The sequence below is a fragment of the Fundulus heteroclitus genome, chromosome 11 (assembly GCF_011125445.2).
Source record: "Fundulus heteroclitus isolate FHET01 chromosome 11, MU-UCD_Fhet_4.1, whole genome shotgun sequence".
Taxonomy (NCBI): Eukaryota; Metazoa; Chordata; class Actinopteri; order Cyprinodontiformes; family Fundulidae; genus Fundulus; species Fundulus heteroclitus.
The window spans coordinates 12,327,744-12,351,031 of NC_046371.1; the positions used below are offsets into that span (position 1 = coordinate 12,327,744).

Genomic DNA, 23,288 nt, shown 5'->3' on the forward strand with positions numbered 1-23,288 from the left:
AGAGCAGTGTTTTGCTCTTCTTTCAGTGATGAAATACTCTGTAATTCCGATAAAACTTGCTCGATGGCCACGCTAACGCTAGTTTCATCGGCTGAAGCCGCCATGTTCTTTAGACTGAACTGTCACGCTTCTCGTTGCGTCACACCTCAACCCGCCTCAAAGCCAACGCTGATTGGACGTTAGTTTGGTGAACTGCTCCAAATTTTCTTTAATGGAAAGTAGCCAGACTGATCTGCGAGTGAAACCTTGAAAGCTCGCGAGATCAGGATGGTCTCACGAGGCTAGTGCTCAGCTGCATCAAGATGAGTTTGTTAAGGCGATCAAGGCATGCAATTGTACGCTACTTTTACATTTTGTTTTCTTGGGGGTGTGGGGGCATCCCACTGTTGGGAGATACATGAGCAAACCTGAATGAATTTTACTACTTCTAAAGTGAGATGACATGGTCCACAGCCTTTCATGTCGGCATGCCAGTTATGAATATTAAACCTGTAGCAGTCCATTGTTCTGAACGTCTTCTCATCTTTGGTTTCAGGTATCACCACTGTCCTGACCATGACGACATTAAGTATCAGTGCAAGGCACTCCCTTCCAAAAGTCTCCTATGCCACAGCAATGGATTGGTTCATAGCTGTCTGCTTTGCCTTTGTCTTCTCTGCCCTCATTGAGTTTGCGGCTGTCAACTACTTTTCAACACTCCAGGCCAACCGAGAGCTGCGGAAGGCAGCAGCCATAAAAGCAGCGGCTCAAGAGGCAGCAGCTGCAGCCGTGGCTCCAACAGCAAGCACTGAGGGAGACGTTTCATCAGTAAGTTTCCCACTGGTGTTTGTATGTGTCAGCATATGTTCAAAAGTCAACATTATCACATGTGAACTAATGCCTAAATTGTACCAGATAAGGTTGGGCCACAAGGCCTCCTGTTGACAACCACTAAATATATGTTTTACATGTTTGAGAGTCTAGGATTCAAGACTAATAATCTATCAGAACAATCTTTTTAAGGTAGTTGAAAGTTATTGTGGATTTGTGGGACTACCAATTTGAACAGACCATCCAAACTGCAGAGTTGCTGTTATAAATAAGGATCAGAGTTGATGGTTTTCTGTGGGAAAAAAAGGACTTGCACTTGCCTCTTTGCATGTCTCTGCCTGCGATCGTGAATCTTGCCAGATGTGAACCCCTCTGTTTTTCCTCTTCTTGTAAAAGAGAAATGTGCTTCTGCAAAATTGGATGGTTTGTATTTGTACTTACTATGCTTGTTGTCTGAGACGTTGCTCATTTTAGACTTTGATAAGTCTATAGAACAGAGAGAATAAGGTAGAGATTTGGCAATGTTGGTCAACTTTCAACAATAAAGGTTTTACTGTAATATTGCAGCACCACCTAAACATTCATTACAAACAATGGAGAACAGTGTACTTTAAATTTTAAAATTAAGGTAAGAAAATAGGAACAAATTGTGTATTTCTGGCTAAAACATGCTAGTTACAAGATGAAAATGTGTTTAACCACTTAAAATAAGTCCATGTTTTATTTCAGTAGCATCATCTTTAGATATAGCAACTATTATGGTAATGGAAGGTTTCTGACAAACAAATTTGATCTTGATTTTTGGGTTAAATTTTGGATTAATATTCTGTTAAAAGTCTTCTTGGCAGAGGCTACCATGCCATTATTTATAATACCCTGACATTACAAAAAGGTAATTCTGCAATGCACCCCAGTCAATTTCCCAGAGCTTTAGGGTGAAAAACAGCCCCATAGATAATTTCCCATAGTTAGCAGTGGCCATACTTTTCACATATCATGCCTTGGATTGCATCAGGCTGGACACACCATAATTCACAGATAACTGTAAAGATTAATCATGATCCAAATTTCCAAGCACACAGTTCCAGTTAAAGTCAGAATCAAAATCAGAATCAGAACTACTTTAATAATCCCAGAGGAAAATTACAGTCCCAGTACAGTTTAGCAAACAGAATGCTCACTTTTGTGGTGGCAAGGGAGGGCACACTTACTGTTGTCCCTATAATGGGTGCCAGTGTTTGTGCTGGACAAATAATTGGGGGATACTATTTTAAAATATGCCAAATTATCATTATTTCTGACACAACACTATTTTGTTAGAAGCCTTTTTATGTTCCAATTATTCTTCTGACAGTGTTAAGTTGCTCAAAAACCAAGAAAAAACATGTATTCCAAACTGACCTATTATACTAAACTATTTCCAAGAATGGTAAGCAGTTCTTTATGGTCAGCTTGTTTTATTGAAGGCACATGTATATCGGATAGGACAGAATAAATGACATTGATGAGCATGTAGAAATTCAAACTAAAAAACAATCAAACAATGCCTCTCTTGTGATTATTTGTGCATTAAGTCTCATGACACACAAGCGTAGTACCTAAAATTGTACATACAAAAACATGTTATGAGGTTAATTTCACACATTTGCTGTTTCCTGTTATAAAAATCTATGTTGACAGCTTGCCACGTATCTGTCTTTTTGCTCTGTTGCAGTTTTCTTTCTCTCTCTCCAAATGATCAAACAATGTTAAAGTAGCAGTGTGTAAGTTTTGACCAAAGAAATAGCTTAATGTGAGACCTATTAAATGGGGTCAATATACTGCACTTGGTGCATTTTGATGTGCCTTGCAGGCTGCATCAAGTTACCTAGGCTCGTCTATGTAACTTGAGAGGGTTGGTTCCTTCGCTGAATGGGTCACGTGACCTAGATCACCGCTCTAGGTCACGTGATAAATTCTTGGCCCAGACTGCGGTAACAAAAACTAAATAATAAAATTGCTGGTCCAAAGTGTTCTATCAGATCCCAAGACACAGAGGTTTAATTTTGTCACAGTGCTGTGTTGCCAGGGGCCTTCAGACGTACTAGACCAGGAAGTTACAGGTCAGGCACCCCTAGTGGCTAACGGTAACATAGTGTTGCTTTAAGTGCTTTTACCAGATTTGCAGTTTCCATTTGTGGTTAAACAACATCCACAGTGGTTATGGAGGTGCCCTCAAATGTTGTAGGAATCCTAGCTTCACTGTATTTTGTAGAGAATACGCTTCATTCAAGCTGTAAGAGATTTTTTTTTTGGTTTTGTTTTGTTCAGAGAGTAGTGGTAGTTGAGCTTTGCCTGCACTTTCATCTCCCCATTGTGTACTTTTAAAGCATTGTTGTTGATGTTTGATGGAAAAGATTGGTTGGCTCCTTCTAAAGGCCAACTGGCTGACAGCATTTTGTGTAAATAGTCAGCACTTGGAGTGTGTCTACCCCACTTAACCATCTGGCACTTAGTGAGTAAGTGTAAGCTGTGTATCTCTATATATATTTATTTTACTTGGTTGGGTGGTCCTGGTAATATTCCTAAAACATATTTCAACCAGATAGCAATCATAGAAAAGTATTGTTGTGATAGTGGCCCATTTAAAAGCCTTTTCTTCACAGTGAATGCACTTTTTGCATCACTCACATAGCATTTATTCACAAACTTACTTGTCTTATTATGTAAATGTCCATTGACATAGAAGCAGTCCAGTGTATAGAACAACACACATTAATTTATAATGTTCAAGCAGCGGTAAAGGGGCATTTGGTCACAGTGTATTTGCTCTCACCATGATTGCCAGTGTCAGATGCTGCCTGATTGAATAGGGACATTTGACATTAGCATATACAGTTACAACATCCTTAATTTAAAACAAAAGCTACATCTGTTAGTCTTTCTTTAGATATGTTTTCTTGTGACAAATATTGCATATTATTAGTTGTAGTTACACATAGTAGTCTCATTTATTGCATGCTTCTTGTTTGCAAAGCCCTCTTTACAACTGATCTTATTTTCAGTCAGATTGGATGGATAGCATCTGTGCACATCAGTTTTCAGGTTTTGCCAAATATTCTCAATTAACTCTAGGTGTAGATATTGACAGGGCTATTCTAACACCAGTTTTACAAATTCATTTTAGCTCTGACTGAATGTTTAGGGTTTGTTTCCTTGCCAGAAGGGATACTTTCACTGCAGTCTCAAGTTGAAAAATGCTGCCGTTCTCTAACAGGAGAAATGTATGGTAATAAAACATCTTGGTCTTTGTCTACCACTTTGTTAGTCACAGTTAAAGTAGTTTTGAACTTTGCAAATATTGGTTCACTGTGAATATGGGAAAGTTTAGGTGACTAGTTATTTTCTTTTGGCACTTTACTGATTCGTAAAGATTCACCAAGATCTGCCTTCCTTTCTTTTTTCCCCTAATCAGTATAAATATAATAAAAAAATAAAAAAATATTCTTTTCATCACACCTAAAATATCATGCCGGTCATGTCTTAACACATTTTTCTACCAGATAATTTCAAAATATATGGCAATTTTAAAGAGGACAAAGCTGTAATTTACTGTTATGTGTTGGACAGTTATGTTTATTGATTTATTGTAACTATACAGGATTTGCACACAGCTTTTATGTCAAGATCAATAAGTAATTATTCATGTTATAATAAGAGAACAGTGGGTGTTACACAGCTCTCCAGCTGAGCAGGATTTTTCACCTTTGTTCAAATCAAATACAAAGTGACAACAGAGGTCACACTGTAAACTCTCTTTAGTGTCTTATTTTAGAGTTTAGCTCAATTAGCATGATTAGGAAAGATGGCATTACCAATAGCAATCCCTGTTTGGAATTCCTTTAGAGCTAGAAGATTCAATGCTACGATTTCCAAAAGACTGTTACCTTTCATTATATCCAGCATATCCTATGACAGAATCAAGCTTGTCAGAACTATAAAACAGAACAATTCTGCTGCCTTACATATGGCTGCCTGTTTTACTGATGTCTAAGTCCCTGTTGTGGCAACCTGAATGAACCACACTCGCATACAAAATTGGTTGCCTTTCTAACACTGCTTACTACTTACACCTTCTGAACTTTGAATAGCATCACTTTTAAACAACGCATTTATCCATAAATTAGCTAACTGCGGTAGCATCTTCCATAACGGGAGTAAACCTGGTAGCCATTTACTGATTTGAAAAGATCAGATTTTCAAATCAGCTGATCTCCAGTCAAAGCCAGTCAAGTGTAAAATTGCCCAAATGTAGTCATTGGCTGTTTTTTCTGTTCATCTCTAGTGTAAAATTAAAAAAAATTGTTAATTTTTATTTATTTTATGGACAACTATTCTGTTGCCACTAATTGGGGTGGCAGTAATATATCAAAACACTTTTTATTCATGTAATTATGTCCCTGTAATGAATGTGCTCATACTAAAAGTTGGATTTTAAAATTACTCTAGTATTATTGCTAATAATATTTATTTTCTTTTTCACATATTTAACAGGGTGACTAGGTGTAGCTGTGACTGCAGTGTATTTATTCTCTTGAAGGACATCCTAATTTGTAAACGTACAGTCTAGAAAGCTATAGTAATCACATAAAAAAGGGACCTCTAAATCACTGTTTGCATTATCTTGTGGAATAAATATATCATGGACTGTAGTTGCTTCAAAATCAAAGTAAGCATTAGGTCGATGTTTCTCATTTCTAGTCTCACATATGGTCCAAACGTACCTGTGCAATCTGTACCCCATTCTTAATCACCTGGGTTGTGTGCACTTTGCAAAAATATGCGTCCATGCCAAGCATATACAACAACATTTCTACTACCTTCTGTATTACTTAAACACCCATGCATAACATTGTCTTATGTAGGTTTTTATGCTTCACTTACTGTGCTCTTAAAGCAACATCCTTTGTCTTAACTCCTTGTCTTGTACACATATACAAGTTTTCATAATTGTGTCATCATCCCTCCCACTTTCATTGTAGATGAACGCATCACAATCTCGATTTTATTCAATTTTCTACTCATCTTTATGAACAACAAACAAATTCAAACATATTAATGCAAGCAAGCAGCAAACTAGTAATACCCCCCCCCCCACACACACAGCTTCCTATTTGTCTCTGTGACTATGTGATAACCACTAAGAGTGACATGAGCGGACAGGAAGTGGCTCTGCAAATGATGCTGCTGCAGATTATGTAACAGCCATAGATTAAGGGAATATCCAGCAGATCCCTGCAAGCTCAGAGGAAAGAGGGCAACAACCACAATAAAGAGGGGTGGGGTCTTAGAAAGCAAGCATAGTCCGTTTTTATGAAATAAGATGAAGAGATGGGTTAGAGTGGGTTGTGCGTACGTGTTGGTGTGTGCATTTGTGCGTTATAGAGTTTCACTGAGAGAATGGGAAAAAGAGAGAGTAGGAGGGATGCATCATGGAAAATGACTGCTTTCAGCAAATATGTAGGAGGGAAGACTCTTCATGACATAGAGAAGGAAAAAAAATCACCAGGAATAGAAAAAGGCATGCAGTCATGAGGTAAAAGGCTTTGACCTGGTATGACTGTGAAGTTTTTAAAATGATCTGTGTGTCGCAGCCTCCCAATTTTTAGTGGAATGCAAGACAGTTGGGAAGAAAACTCTTGTTTGTTCTACTTTGAACATATGTCATGTCATCCACATGCTTTCTCTGCTTATATTACAGCTATCCCTAGAAGCCAAACATATATTCAATTCACTCCTTGCTTTTGGAATTATTTGTAAAATTTGCCTATTTAAATACGTACACAAACACGAAATTTTGCTCAATCATTTATCCGTAATTTTCTGCACTTTAACAAAACGTAAATTGAAAAAATATTGACAATTAAAGAGCCAAGAAATATCTTAAAAATCATCTGTTAATGAATCCTTCAGAGTTACAATTTTTTTTTTATATATATATATATATATATATATATATATATATATATATATATATATATATAATAAAGAACACAAACACAGAATTCCAATAAAATTTTTATTTCACCAACTTTTTTAACCATAACATTGTTTTACTGGTTCCTTGTAAGTTTTACAAATCACTGGTGTATTTCTGTCAGGCTGGCGAACTGGTAAAACCCTGTTTTGGGACCGTTTCCTCTGCCTCTCATTGCTGCGACATATTCACGTGCTCTGTGTTGTGGTTTGAGAGGGTGGTGCTTTGTGACGGCGTGCCTGGGTCCGCGATGACGATTGGTCGAGAGGAAGTAGCGACTGTAGCATCAACTAACATGATAGGCTGAAAGGAAGGAAGGAAAACTGTCTATCAAAGTTTTATTGACCCTGTTTTTTCCTACCGCGCCACACGTCTATCGATCGATATATATGTATTGTTATTGAATTATTGTCCAGCCCTAATATATATATATATATATATATATATATATATATATATATATATATATAGATAGATAGATAGATAGATAGATAGATAGATAGATAGATAGATACATGTATATGTGTATGGTAAATGGACTGAATTTATATAGCGCCTTTCCAGTCATACTGACCACTCAAAGCGCTGTAGAGCCATATCCACCCAATCGCTCTCATTCATACACCGATATGAGATTCGGTAGGCAGCCAGCAGCCCTTGAAATGGTCGGGATTGAACTGGCAAGCCGCCAATTGCAGGACGAACTCCCTAACTCCTGCGCCACTGTCGTCACTAAACATCAACAGAGTTCTGAGAAGTCAGCTTCAGCTATGCCCTGCAAGTAATGAGATACCCTGCTGGGATACTAAGTTGGCCAAAGAGGGTAAAATTATTTTTCAATTTCCTTATGTTTCAGTTTTTTCCCTCTATACATTTCTTTTTAGTTGGTGTCTTTTGAGTTCATAGTATGTTCTTTGATAATTTCTTACATTTTGTAATGTTCCTGTTCAATTCCTCCCTTGTGTTTCCCTTCAGTTCCTATTAGTTATACTCCACACCTCAGCTAATCTGTTTTCAATAGTCCGAGTTGTTCCTCATCTTCTCCTCATTACTTTCACCTTTTTCCGCCCAAATTTTCCCCCTGTATGTAAACTCCATGGTTTTCATTACTAATTGCTGGTGTTTTGATTTCCTGCTCCATGCAGCTTTGCTAGTTTCATGCTACCTGTTCCTCTGGCTTATTTCTCTTTGTCCCCTCATGCCATAACCCACGTCTCTCTGTTTTCCTGTTTTTCTATGTCCAATCCAATTCATGTGCATCATGTCGGATCTCCTTGTGTTTGAGACATATTGTAAGCTTCCTTTTTATTATTAAACGTTCTGCCACCACCACACTCTGCGCTTGGATCCTCCTTTAACCCCGTCATGACACAGTTTAAACTGGAAGAGAAGGAGCTGGAGGAACCATCAAGGGAGGAAAAAAAATCCTCCATGAGATGCACCTTAGACATACAGTTGAACTTCAAATACATTGTTATAATTAAAGCAGGCCCTATACGTAACCTTTTTTAACACAAACAACATGTATACATCAATCAGTCTGTGCTCATTCTCTCTGTATCAAAGTGGGTCTATTGAAAGCTAGGGTAGTGCATTGAAAGAAAAAAAGAAGCTGGTCCCCCTGAGATTTGTTGCAGAAGAAGACAAGTGTGTTGCCCAGTGTTTTTATTTTTTTTTTGGAAATTTATTTAAACGTTTATGTATCATCACATCTTGTTATTTAAAGATCACTGAACTTATGATACTGTTGAAATGGAGAGCATTACTTTATGTCATGATCAAGACAAATACATTCTCATTGTCCTTTACTCTGTTGTGTTGTGCTTTTAAAGCATGTGAAGACATTTTACTAAAAAGCACTATGGTCATAACATATAGAGCTATAAATAGCTTCATACAAATGTGTACACATGTAATGTAGTATTTTCAGTTCCACATCCCCAGATTGTAAACACAGTCCCTAAACCATGAACAAATAAAAAAACTAAATCATCATTAGGGGAGTACCATGTACAAAAACAAGATAAGAAGCTAATTCTATATGAAAGGTGTACAGGGGAACACAGAGAATCTACAGTCAGTGAACTAATCACACGATCGATAATCCCCTCAGGTGACAAGGTTTCTGAGGTGTAGATTGCAGAGAGGAGAACAAAAGTAATATTTCATTTTTACACTCATTATCACATTTATCTCTCTAAGTACTGCATGTCCATGGACACATTTTTATGGCTAAATATATTTCAGACACATCAAATACCTTCATAGATGCATTCAGATAGATATATTTTCATTTTTCAAACATCTTTTAAATTTGTTTAAATGATAGGGCAATTGTTTTTCATAACTATTCTGTAACATTTTGTATGGATAAAGATGTGTTATATAATAATGTTAAAAGGTTTCTAGTTGCCTTACAGCTATACGAAAAAATAAATAAATAAAAGGTCCAGCCATAAAATTAAAATCTCCTAGCATGTATGGATAGAGCTTTTTAATAATTTTTACGTTTTTGATTTACATTAATCATTAGTAAATTCTGTTTAAACAGGAGAATGATGTCATTGTTTTCCTAAATGTTACAAAGTTAGATCTTGTTTCTAATATCCATTACTTGAAGATGCTCTGTTGCTGACTAAGATAAGTAGTTTCTAAACTCAAAGACGAGACTAAAACATTTAGACAAACCCAGCAAAAATATCAAAAGTTCACTTTATTTCTAAAACGGAGCAAATTTACATAAAATTTCAGCAGAATTTGAGCTTCGTGAGAAACTGAGCTGAATTTGTTGCATTATTTAGAAACATCACTTCTTTCTGTGCCCCCAGAACTGTTTATTATGCATCAACTAGTTAATAATTTAGTGGATTGTTTGATTTACTGAAATCACCCAGAAACATCATGATGTGACATTTATGTGCTTCACACGGAATTGCTTTTTCTTCTAGACTGTTATTTTGCTGCATGAAACTTGTCACTCCTTGTCTTAGTTACCGTGTATATTTTCTGTACTGATTCACAACAATTAGAGCTGGGGAGTATGTAATGTGATCATATTAGGCGGAACTTGATTAGGGAGAGGATAATCATGTGTGAGTGTAAGGACTGTCCTATTGTTTGAAATTATTAAGTTTCCACAACTGCAAAACATCAGTCTGCACACAGTGAATTTATCAAAATCACACCCAACCAAAAGAAAATATTATTAAATGGGTGTAATTGGGTATCATTTTATGATTTGTTAGCAATGTTTTTAAGACACTGCAATTGTGCAACACTATTTAATCCACAATAAGCATCTATTGGCTTCTAATTCATAACTAATGTGGAATTTTTTTTTTTAATAATTTTACATATTTCTTCTTAAAGTTGGAAGAGTGTTTCTTCTACAGATAGACAGTAAATAACATAACAACATTGACAATCCATGTATCAGTTTTTTGTTGAACCTTCGCTAAATAAAGCAGCATTATATACATGCCTGTTGGAAATAGACTTTATAAATAAAGATTGATTGATTTATTGAACAGTAACTCTAAGTACAAACAGATAATGATTTCATATGATTACATGATAACAATGTATCTTTGCTGTAAATTTCTTCTTACGATTTTTGTTTCTATTTGCTTTTCCTCTTAAAGGTGGATGCCAGTAGTGTATTAAAGAAGAGGATGAACTCTGCACCAGTTTTTGACCGCCCTGCAAAAACGTTTCCAAACCCTCCTGTCAATGCCCAAGCTTTCCTACAGCAAGGCTCAGCAGTACCGGCCAACAATGTTCTGACAGGCACCAGCATCATTGACAAATACTCACGCATCCTCTTTCCCCTTTCGTTTGGTGCCTTTAACCTGGTCTACTGGATTGTCTATCTCACCAAGGACACCATGGAGATGTCAAGGTGAATAGGTGGCATGGCTGTCACGAATAACTTCATTTTGCTTAGAGCACAGGATGGAAATTATTGCATTAGAAAGTGCGGGAAGGGGGAATGCTTTTAGTATAATCTCTGCATTAAGTTTAATGAATTGCCCTTCTCAAGTTTTTAATGTGGCTTTTTTACAAGGTCTTGAAAAAGTATTCATACACTTTAAGTTGTAACATGTAGTGTATTTTATTTGGATTTTATGTGATAGACCAGCACAAAGTACTGCATAAATGTGAAGTGGGAGAAAAATGTTGCATGGAATTGTTTATTCATTTATGAGAAGCAAAAGTAGCACCACTTTTTGCTAAAACTCCACATGTTTTGGGTTGTATCTCGATCAGCTACTTCTGCTCATTCTTTTCCAAAGTAACTCAACTCAGATTGGAGGGACAGCATCTATCAGTTTTTGTCTTACTACCGATTCCTGATCCGACCATGCCAAAGTCCATTACAGTGTCCTGGTTTACATCCATGGACATATTTATAGTGGATGATATAAATATGCTTTTACTTAACCATTCCATTGTAGCTGTGGCTGTGGATTTAGAGTTAGTGTCTTGTTGGAAGGTAAACCTCTGCCCCAGTCTATATTCTTTTGTGACTTCATACAGATTTCTACAATAATTAATGTGCTGAGCTTTATTAAACTGTATTAACCTCCATTTATCGCCCTGTCAACTTAGATCAGCTTCACTCTCCCTGCTGTAGAAAAGAATTCCCTCACCATAATGCTGTCGCCGCCATGTTTTACTGTGGGGATGATGCAAAGTGTTTCTAACCGAATGGTTAGAATTTCATCCCATTTGACCAGATCGCCTTCTTCCGCATTGTTTACTGTGTCTTTTTACATGACTTGTGGCAAACCTTGAAGAAGACTTCTTCTGTCCACTTCGCGGTACAGGCTAGATTTGTGGAGTGCATGACTAATAGTTGTCCTGTGTTCAGATTACCCCATTTGAGCTGTGACTTCTGATAGGCCTTCAAAAGTTAGGTTTCTTGGTTGCATCTCCAAATCGTGCTGCTTTTGTTACATTTGTCATGCCTTCGGTAGGTTTACAGTTGTACCATGCTCTTTGTAGTTGGATTAGTGATTCAATCTTGGGATATTGTTTTCCAACCTAACGCTACTTTAAGCCACTTCTATGTTTCCTGGTCTTGGTGATGCTGGTTGATAATACCAGATTATTATAATTTTTTTTTCAATGACATTAAATTCCCCACATGTGGACTTCACTAATTAAGTGACTTCTACAATCAGTTTTTTGCACTGCTCTTTATTTTGCAATATCTGCGTAAACAGGGATGAATACAAAGGCATTTTGCACATTTCAGATTTCCATTTGGAAAAAATACGTAAAACTACATTTTCCATCTACATCACAATTGTGTGATACTTAATGTTGGTCTTTCACATAAGTTCCCAACAATGTATGTTAAAGTTTAAGGTTTTTAAGTAATGAAATGTATAAAATTTCCAGGGGCATGAATATTTTTAAAATTGAGTGGATTTATACATAGGAACTATTCTTATACAGCAAAATATCTTGGTTAAAATGGAAAGGCAAAACATAAAAAAATTACCCTGCAACAAGCAACAATGATGTTACATTTCATACTAGAGAAGTTAACAGCATGTTTAGGTTCCTGTTGCTGTAGTTACAAAAACGGGGGGAAAAAAAACAAACATACTTAATAAAGAGCCATCACTACTGTCCACCCATGCAAAGCTTAGAAATAACTCCTCTTGAATTCTTAAAGGCAATAAAAAAGAACTTGCTGTGTTTCAGTGTATCCTAACCTTTTCGTAAGTATATATTTTTCAGCAAAAAATAAATTTAGAAAAAGCCGTAACATGCTGTGGTCCAGTGGCCATTTTATTGCTTAGTTTAGCAGGATCTTTCAGTCTTTTTAAGTAATAAATGTAGCACTTAACAACAAATAAAGTCACAGACTTGCTCTAAAACTGACTTCATCACAGGTTTATGGTTGTTGTAAATCTGAATCCCTGGGCAGCTAATAGCTTTTATATGGATGACTTTTGCCCATTTTGCTTTGCAGAAGGTTTTTGCTTTCTGACCTGCTAGGCCTTTCCCTTGACAATCTTAACAGACAACTCCCCATTGATTGTAAAGGCAACATTTGAGGAGGCTTATTGTGAAACCAGGGTTGTCTTTACTAAAAAAAAAAAACATTCAGAAACCCATACCTACAATATGCCCTGTCAGTTGGGGATTCATGAAAAACTAAAATAGCACTCTAATTTTGCTTCAAAATATAAAGGAGAAAATTGGATCACTTTTTTTTTCTAATCCTTGGGCACTTTGATAAACTGAATTACTACTTCTGACTGCTCTTTCCATTAGCGTTTTCCTGATCTGAAACTCAACACCAGTTTCTTGCTGTTGATCTAATTATGATTTTGTTTAAAAGAAATATCAAAACTCATCACCTATTTTGTGTCCTCAACTTGGAAAACTCTATTGCGTGGTGTTTTTCACCCTTTAGAATGATGTCTGTGATACAGATACTATATTAGTTGCTGCAGCTCCCAGTTTGTCTGTGCCATATCTGCTCTGCACCACACTCAGGTAATCGAAACTGTTCAGAGGGCTACACAAAGTGCAGGTAAAACACTAGAGATTAATTTTATCATTGAGGTACACACATAATTAATCACATAAAAGATTTTTCTTCCCATGACTCATCAAACCAGAGAGAATATTTGCTAGTGTTAGCCTACCACTTAAGAAAACTTCTCTCAATGTATACTTTGAAAGAAGAGTGAAAAACTCTATGAGTCAGATATATCCTTTGACGTAAACGAGGTAGCGCTTTGAGTCTAATTGCACTAATTGTACATTGTCAGGACAGTAGAGCACCTGTCTTAAATTTCTCAACCCCTAATCCAAGAAGCCTATTGAGGCTGTCCTGCAGAAATCCAGTTTGGTAAGAAATATACAAAGCTGTCAATAAAAAATACTATTAGTAAGTTAAGTTGTAAACTCCAAGAATAGTAATGTTGACCATGAAATACAGTGTTATTTATAAATGCAGTGTTATTTTACTACACTTTAAAACTGGCAAGTTTTCTAGCATGACAAGTGTTACTTTTCATTGTCCTGTGACTTGATATTGGCAAATGTGTTTTCTTTAATGACTCAGATTAATATCAGGGCCAGAAAACACAAAATTATTGCATCTAAAAAATGTCCACTATACCGTTAAGTGATTTTTCAGGTCACTATACAGCACTTGACTTGGATGGATGCTCAGTGCAGGCTGCCCTTCTCAAAAGCTCACCTATGTAACTTGAGAGGTGCTGATCTGCTTTACGGCACTCTGAGATCCCCTTAAACATGAAAGCTAACCTTACATGCTTCTGCTTTCCTCATCCTGGAGTCATAGTTTATCATGGCCATGGTTATTAATACAAAATGCAGTAAAAATAATTCACAAACCTGCGTGTCACCTCTTTTCCTATGTTGAAGTTCCTGCAGCCTTTCGTGAGCAGATGATTAAACGTGTTATCTGCCCCATCCTTCTCTTCCATGGCTCCTGGATAACCACCTCCCTCTCCCTCTCCCTCTCCCCCTGGCTCTGCCTCATCCTCTCCCTCTCCGTTTCAATGGGAGACTCTGAGTATAATCTATAGGGGTGAATGTGGCCTTGTATGTACAAGTAATTCCACTACTTCTCAATCTGCTGGTCCAAAGTGGTCTGCAATCAGATTTCAAAACACAGAGACTGTTTGGTGTTGCCAGGGGACTTCAGTGGTGCTAAACCTAAAAGTTACAGGTCAAGTGCCCCCTAGTGGCTAAAATGTGCAGGTGTTTTATGTGGCCATATGGTACATGACCTGAGAATGTTATGGGTGTGTGTGTGTGTGAAAGATTAACAGTTATGGAGATGTTAATTTTATCATGTTCCACAGGTGTTTGTATTATTGTCCTCACTTGTATTTGTCCATTATTCCACCTTTCTTCAGTACCCTGCTTAGATTCTCCCTTCTGCCCTGTATTGTGTTGATTGGTCCATGTTATACATCATACCTCCACAGTATTCAAGTCTCTCAGTCTTTGTCTTGTTCTGTTGAAATCTCCTGTTTCTATCTCCATGGTTCCTTTGTGTTCTCCTTGTGTGTTGTAAGTTTTTCTGTTATTAAATCCTGTGTTCCATGTGTCTGTCGATGTACTGTAGTGATTAGGGTCCTCAACAAACCACAAATGTGAAAGAAGAACCCAGCCATACAAGGAACCCAGTGAAGGGAGTTATAATCATTACCCTGGGTATTTTTGACAGGAGGTGGCCAAAATATGCACCGGTCTGAGGACCTTGTATAACCATGACTGATTTGCTGTGGCTCAAGTCTGGTAATTGTTCCTCCTGGAAATAGTCTTTGGTGATACTGCTCCGATGTGTTTCTTCAGAAAAGACTAGAAATTTGTTGCAGAGGACAACAGCTTCACACCTCAACTCAGATGGCACCTGTACCCAATGCCTTAGGCGTCTTCCGTGAGGGTTGATGTATTCCTGTGCAGTTACACCCACAGCCTGCTCTTTGGCTTTCACATGGCCTTTTGATGAATGCGGCAAACTCTGTGGCTGGGGTGTAGGAGAGAAAGCTGAATGCTTTGGCTGAGCACTCAGTGGCCAAGCAACCTCATCTCACTTTCTCAGGCATGGACACGGTTGCATGAAGGCCTCGACTCCTCCTCTTCTCTTTCTCAGCCTGCAGCTCACCTCAGGCCTCCTCACAGCCCCAGAGCTACATAGGCTGCTCCTTGTCTCCCCAGAGGACCAGAGCCCACTCATCATCACCTCAAGCTTGTGCTGCTGCCTAAACCACAACTATTAAATCTGAGTAGATAGTTTCAGTAGACATAGATTCAAATATTATTACTTTAATATGTACTGGGATTGAAAAATTCACTTTGTAAACGTGTAGCTAATCCCCATTGTTTGTTGTTACCATAGCTACTATCTGAGGTCAGCCAAATAAACATGAACCCTCTCCACCAAATCTGTTTTGAAACGCTGGTGGAGGGGACACATACATTTCTGCTTAAGGCCACATTTAACCTTGGGTTCGGCCCTGGTTTACATCCATGTCCTGTTCCTGATCTCGAGTTCTCCAAGGAACTCTTGAAATTAGGTTTTTCAGGCATGTGTCCGGAGTCTTGCCGTAGGACTCTTCAGCTTTTAACCACCCTATTGAACTCTGTTGACGGTTCCTCAGGAATTCACAATGCTTTCTAGGGCTTCTTCGCTGGTTCCAGTGGCCTCATGGCTGCTCTCCAGAGAAGCTCTGGCGTTATTCTTTCTGACTTCCAGGCCAATCTCCTTTGCTTCTTCTCGAGTTTCTACGGCCACTCGGTTGGCCTCTAGATGACAGTTGTTGTGGGTTCTGCCGGCCATTTTGTTGTTCCCCATAACCTGTCATGACCCACTGGTTGTAGTGTTTTGGTTATCTCTTGTGTTTACAGTTAGATTTATTTGTGTTATTAGTGTCTTTCCATATTTTTAATAGGTTTTATTCCTTTGTATATTAGATATTGTGTCCTGTTCTGTGCATTTTGGTTTAGTCTCTTATGTTGGTATCAGTCCTTAAGTTTTGGTTATTTAGATCCTTTGTTTCCATTAATTTTCCCTTGTGCCCGTTATTTAATCTTCCTTCAGTTCCCTGCTAAGATTCTCCCCTAACTGCTGTGCATTCTGTTGATTGTACTCACCTGGTTTCCATGTTACTCATCACATCTGAACGGTATTTAAGTTTCAGCCTTTGTTATTATCTGCTGGATTCTGCAGTTGCTATGTTCCTGGTCCCAGTGTGTTCTCTCATTATTAAGTGTTATTATTAAGTTGTTCCACACTCCATGCGAACAAACTACTAACATGACTAATTTAGACAATCACGCCACAGAGACTTGCTTTTCTTTTGTGTGACAAAAGCAAGAACCTAGAAAATAAATTCAGATATTTTTAATTTCAGTATTTTGCTTTTAATTAAAGTGTCGAGTACCTTTTACATAAAGAATAATGTGATACGGTCAAACACTAATCAGTAGTCAGATAAAGTAAAATGTGTTTAAAAAGAGTAGAAAAATGCAGCTGAGCCATTCATGAAGCAAGCGTAGGATGCTTCAAAACAATTAAATAAGTTGTGCACTATTTAACAACGTTGCAAGATATTATGTACAAGTACTAATAAACACTTAAATTTGTTAAGTAATTTAAAACTGAAATAAAACACATTTTAATACATAATAAATTGATTATGTGTGACAGTAATTTATTAATAGATCAATTACATAGCATTTAATTAATTAATTAATTAATTAATTAATTATGAAATAATTAAAACTGTCAGTGTGGCTCACCAACAGATCCCAACATCAGATTAGTTACCCTTCACACCAAGTCAATACTGGTTGATCCCAAATTGAGTCAGAGGCCATTTGCCCTTAGTGGCAGAGACCATAGTTTTATTTTTGCTTATATGGCAAGACATTAATTGGCTACTGCAATCTTTCTGGTGGCCTAAAATTTCTCTAAATCGCAATGGAGCTCCTGTAGAATTTGCATTTAAATAGCTACCATTTTTCAGATGAACACAATATTCAGCTTCATCTTTAGCCCTGCCCAAAGACTTTAACGGGCCAGTTTTATAAAATAAATGTATGATTCACTGTAGAATAGGACCATAAAATATGGATTGCATAACAACCAGAAATGGCGTGATTTGCTGGGTCAGGTAGCATAAAGTGAGGGATCAGCCAGAGAGAAAGAATTACATCTGACAGTAAAAATAAAGTTTGTGCATGAATAAAGGGTAACTTTTATTATTTTGATACAACTTTTGGTTTGAACAGAGTCTTCTAAATATTGGAGTATTCCTCTGTGGTAAAAGGTTCATTATCTGAGTAATTTCTGGAAATTATTCTAGTATATACATTACTTAATGTCTTCTTTTCTGAAATTGGATGGTAGACGTAACTCTTCGAAGAGAACACTCTCGACTCATTCTGGATTTATTGGAATTTGCCCAGCTAGAAAATATTTGCAGTTCCCCAGCAAGTTCTGGGTCTTCTCTAAGGTCTGTTTCCAGTGTGACGTACCCAATAAACTTGAGGTTGGGTAATTCTTATCAGGTGCCCAAATCACCTCCCATTGAAACGGAGAGGGAGGGAATGAGGTAGTACACTAGTTAAAGGAGAAAGTTCAGTTTGTGAACTCTTAAGTGTATATGTGTCTGAGCATATTTCTGTTTTATTTGATTCAACCTTACAATCTGAACAGATGTGCCTGTTTGGTAGTGCATCATCACTCCTGACTCCAGGATTCTTTAACTGTGTGGGTTCCTTGCCTTGCTCCTTCTGTAAAAAGGGAGAAGCCCTCAAGGCAAGAGCTGAGACAAGTCAGAGGACATGACAGTGTTGGCAGGTATCAGGATATTTGCATTGCTAACACTCTCTTAAATATTTATAAGAATTGATAGGAATTACAAGCTTAAGAGAAATTCCCAAGAGACTGTATGATAGAGTGATGACGTTTGGCTTGTGGAAATTGATGGCTAATAGAAACAAGAAATTAACATATTAACTTGTTCTTTGAGCTGTTGTTCAGTTTCCATTGATGTAGAGATATTTTCACTCTTGCTTTTGTGTGACCTTCTACTCAATAATGCTATTTTGTTGTTTAGTTATTTGATCCATAGGGTAAACAAGACAGTCGTTAAAACTTCTCAGAAACCTTAGCTACATACAGAAAGTCATCATTATTTAATTTCAGCTTATTTCTTTTCATTTTCACCAAGTGTTGTAGAGATGATTTTGGAGCTCCTGTGTGTTTTATTAAAAGCCCAGAGACCTTTCCTACAGAGACTGTGTACAATTGATGGGGATAATGGTGTTTTGATGAACACTGATGTGTTTTGTACCTTAACAGGTTTTTTTATGTCCTGTGTTTAAAGATGAAATATTTTTGAAGAAGTAACAGCAAATCAGTAAAATCTAATTTTTGCATGAACAAAAGCAAAAGTATAGTAGTTAGTAATATTCAGTTACATGAAAGTAAAAGCAGATGTTTCTATATCTGAATATTTAGAAAGTTATTGATCAACCATACTGCCATACGAACAAAGCCATTTTTAACAACAGATTTGGTGAAAATTATGGCATCACAGTTTTTTTTCTTTTCAACTTTTTCACAAACCAAAGTTTGGCTTGACCCAGTTAATGCTACAAAATAATAAAAGATGCTTTTCTATGCAGCACTACCTACACTAGTGACCTTTTGATCTAAGTTGGACATATCTTAATCCAAATATTACCTTCATTTAACTGAATCTGGTCATGCTTTTCACTCCACAAGAATAACTCAAGTTGGAAAAAAAAGAGCAGATACTACTGCACGTAGCAGAGCCCTATTTTGCTCTTGTAATAGAATGCCCCTCTGTAAAGAAGATGGTACAGAAGAAAAGATCTTCTCTTTGAGTGTGTGCAGGTGGATTTCTGAGTTTTTCGGAGGAGGAAACAGGCAAAGAAGAGTATAAATGTGCTAAGGCAGCAGTGCCTACTGACTGCAGGCTATTTTAATGAATAGGACCATTCAGGGCAAGACATGACGGAAACAAATTGGCTGAAAATGCTTCCTTCCATGAGGGGCCCCAGCTGGTTGGCTGACTGTTTGCTAACTGCCTGGCAGGCTGACTGCAGTGTGGTAACAGCAGACGATAAGCCGTACTATTCTTTATTGGCCATCAGAGTGCAAGGCTTGAAAAACAACTTCCCTATTGTTGCTCATAAATCAAAACCCCTTAATATTGTTTCTAACTCAATTCCTATTTTTGACTGTGGGGCCACTGCCATAACTTTGGTGTAATAATCACTCAATTACAGGCCACTTAGATAGAGGGCAAAAAAGACTGATCGAACAAGTAATCCTGTATCTATCATGTTTCTCTGTTGGGCCTTGGAGGAATTGCTACAACTGTCTTTGTCACATTGTTTGGCTGCGCTTGCATGCATGCATTTTTCTCCCACCTACGTACCTGTGTTTACAAGTTTGCCTGTGAATCCATGATGCCAGAGAATTGTTTTATGAGGCAAACTTCTTTCTGTCTTCTTTTTGACCACTTACAAATACGGGCTCTATTTGCCTGTTTCTAAACCTCTTTGCACTAAATTGCTCTCTCTATTTCTTACAAGTATTATTCTTTCAAACACACTCTTTCTACCTGTCACTCCCCCACCTTCACACTTCTCTTTTCTACCACAAAGCACTATGTGTGCTTTGCCTCCTGTTATGATGAAACGAGACAGTCTAGCAGACTAAGCAGAGTGCTATCTCCCCTTCCTAATATTCTATACATTCATCATCCAGTTTCTCTAAAGCAAATACAAAATAAATTTGCCACTCTGTTTTTTTTTTTTTATCTTTGCAGATAGGTTCTCTCTTCCAGTTCTATAGATAATCCTGGCAGTTGGGTTACTTGAGTAAAGACACTTAACAGAACAGGACAGCAATGTCTTGAAAGAAATCAAAATCAAATACATTGCTAAAACATTGCAAATGTAATATCTTTAAGAGTAATGTATTATGTGGTCAACTAAGTAAGTGTAAATGTGCGACCCAGGTGAAAGAAAAATTGAGCTATATCACAATGACACTTTATTCTATTAACGATATATTTTTGTTTCCAGAATATAGTCATGTTACAACAACATATTTTTTACCTTTCAATACCATAATATGCAGTCATTACAATATAAATATTGTTTTTGTGCAGGCATAAATACACTCAAGTAAACCCTGGTCTGGACCAATAAACCAGAGACCCATTTTTTAAGTGGTCTTGGTCCATTTCCATGTCACAATGTGAGGTTTTTGTTATGAGTGGACTTATATTGTCACTACATGCTCCACTAATCTCAGCCCGTACTCCACCCGTACTCCCAGCTCCAGCTATTTGTCTCTGCAGCTAGTCACCCTGCCTGCTGCTGCTCAGGGAGAGATTTGTGATTCCAACGGGGATGGGTTGGACTTATTCCAATTTCTCTCCCAAATGGCTGAGGAGTTGCAGCATTCTGCCGGCCTGCGACTCCCAGAAAGCCCAGCAGAGGATGGACTTCCTGCGGCAGCTGAAAAAATTCAACCTGCCAAAAACAATGATGGTGCACTTTTACTCCTCCATCATTCAGTCCATCCTCACCTCCTCCATCATCATCTGGTACGTTGGTGCCACCGCCAAGAACAAGGGCAGACTGCAGTATGTCATCCGGTCTGCAGAGAAGGTGATTGGCTTCAATCTTCCATCTCTCCAGGACCTGTACGCCTCCAGGAGTCTGCGGCATGCAGGGAAGATTGTGGCTGATCCCTCGCACCCCAGTCACAAACTATTTCAGACACTTCCCTCTGGCAGGAGGCTGCAGTCCATCAGGATCAAAACCTCCCATACGCTACCAGCCTTATGAACATGGCCCAGAGCTGCCCGTGAAACTGGACACTGTCTCTCTCCCTCCCACGTTCAGGACCTACTAGCTACACCAACGTAGCATCTCCAGACCTTCTGCATTACATTAACGCAGAGTGTACTGTGTATATAGCTCAAGATTCTGTATATATATATATATATATATATATATATATATATATATATATATATATATATATATATTTTTTTTATTATTATTATTTATTTATTTTTGTCTGCACCATCAACACCAAGTCTAATTCCTTGTAAGTGCAAACCTACTTGGCAATAAACTTGATTCTGATTCTGCCAGAGGATTGCTCTGATTCACCGTTTGGTCGGGGTGTCTGTGCCTACTCCACTCGCTGCCAAAAACCCAGATGTCCGCCCACCAACTTGTTTCTTGCCCTCAAGTCATGGATACAGCCTGTCGATGCTGCGTCATTGACATCTCAAGGTTCCGTTTCTCTGGACAGATGTCAACGTTGTTGGAAGGATGCTTCCTGCCCCACATTGACTTGGCACTTCCTGTTACTGATTCTTGCTCGTCACCCATTATTGCTGGGACTGCTTCATTGTCAGCAGTCGCTGATCCATCCATCTCTCCACCCAAGTCTACGGGGTAAGCCTCATTACAGGCTACCATCGATATTCCTTGCTTTCTCACTCTTAGGCCTCCCCTGAGAAGTTAGAGGACAAGATAAGATAATTTCCTCCCCTTCTTATGATACTGACTGAGACACTGATCAAGAATTATTCACCTGTACTGGAGGAGAAGATAAAAGAGCTGGAGGAGGTTTACAGATCTGCTTTAAAGGCTTTTAATTACAATCCTGCCACACCAGCTGTCCATAAGTCTTCTACCAGGGGTCATCCTGCTATTAATATTCAAGTCACCAGTGTTCACTCCAAGGAGCCTGTTCATGTCACGGAGGATCCAGAAGAACACCTCAGAGCCTGTTGAACTCACATAGGGCTCCTCATACTCTGTTCCTGCCACGGAGGAGTGTTTGGGTGCTGTTCCTGCCTCTGAGGGTCAGGATGATGCCTCAGCTCCTGTCCTCATCACTGGTGGTCCTGAGGATGCATCACAACCTGTTCCTGCCTCCGAGGGTCCAATGGATGCCTCGGGTCCTGCTCTTTTCACTGGGGGTCTGGTGGATGCCCCAGAATCAGTTCATGATCCTAAGCTCATCAAGGAGGGGGTCCGGGTTGATCTTCCTCCAGTGTATGCACCAGTACTCATTGATGAGGGGTCCAGGTGAATCTGCCTTCAGTCAACATACCAGAGCTTGTTGAGAAGGGGATTCTCAGGTGGGCTTGCTGGCTGTCGCTGAAGTTCACCTAGAGCTCACCCAACGACCTAGTCATTCAGGGCCTCGTCGAGACGCCATCCGTAAGGGGCCTCGTCAAGACAATACGTATCCAGGGCCCCGTGATTCTTACAAGGTCCCAAAGTTACAGCAATGGCTCCCGCTGCCTGAGTTCATGAGGGATACCCTTTCTGGCACTACTGTGAAAGGTCCTGTTTCCTGAGCTTCTGTGAGGTCTGCAGCTATTCCTGGATGCCAAGCTTCAGGGCACATCAGACCCCAAGCTCTAGGTTACGTCCAACGCCAAGCCAGGCCTGTTGCCAAGCTCCAAGCCAGGAGCGGGTCACTCATTTGATGTTCCCATTTGATTTGTGATAATAATAAAAATAATAATAATAATAATAATAATAATAATAATAATAATAATAACTTCAATTTATATAGCGCCCTTCAAGATACCCAAGGTTGCTTTACAAGAGTGGGGGTAGGGACAGGGTAGGGGTTTAGGGAGGATAGGCAAGAGAGAAAAGGTGTGTTTTGAGGTGCTTTTGGAACTGTGTCAGGGAAGTGGCGGAACGGATAGGAAGGGGCAGGGTGTTCCAAAGAGTAGGGGCAATTACACAGAAAGCCCTGTCACCAAAGGTCTTGAGTCTGGTGCAGGGTATGCAGAGTAAGTCCTTGCTGGTGGAGTGTAGGGACCGTGACTGGGTGAGCGGGTGGAGGAGGTCAGTGATGTACTTGGGTGCCAGTGAG

General features: G+C 38.5%; 1 protein-coding gene across 1 annotated transcript in view; it reads left to right on the plus strand.

Moving 5' to 3' along the window:
* gabra6b (gamma-aminobutyric acid type A receptor subunit alpha6b) overlaps nucleotides 1–23,288 on the plus strand; it is a 54,654-nt gene that overhangs the window by 20,481 nt on the left and 10,885 nt on the right. Inside the window, exons 8-9 of the mRNA XM_036142872.1 lie at nucleotides 536–807; nucleotides 10,468–10,724. Coding sequence (XP_035998765.1) covers nucleotides 536–807; nucleotides 10,468–10,724 — 529 coding nt within the window. The remainder of the gene's footprint in view (nucleotides 1–535; nucleotides 808–10,467; nucleotides 10,725–23,288) is intronic.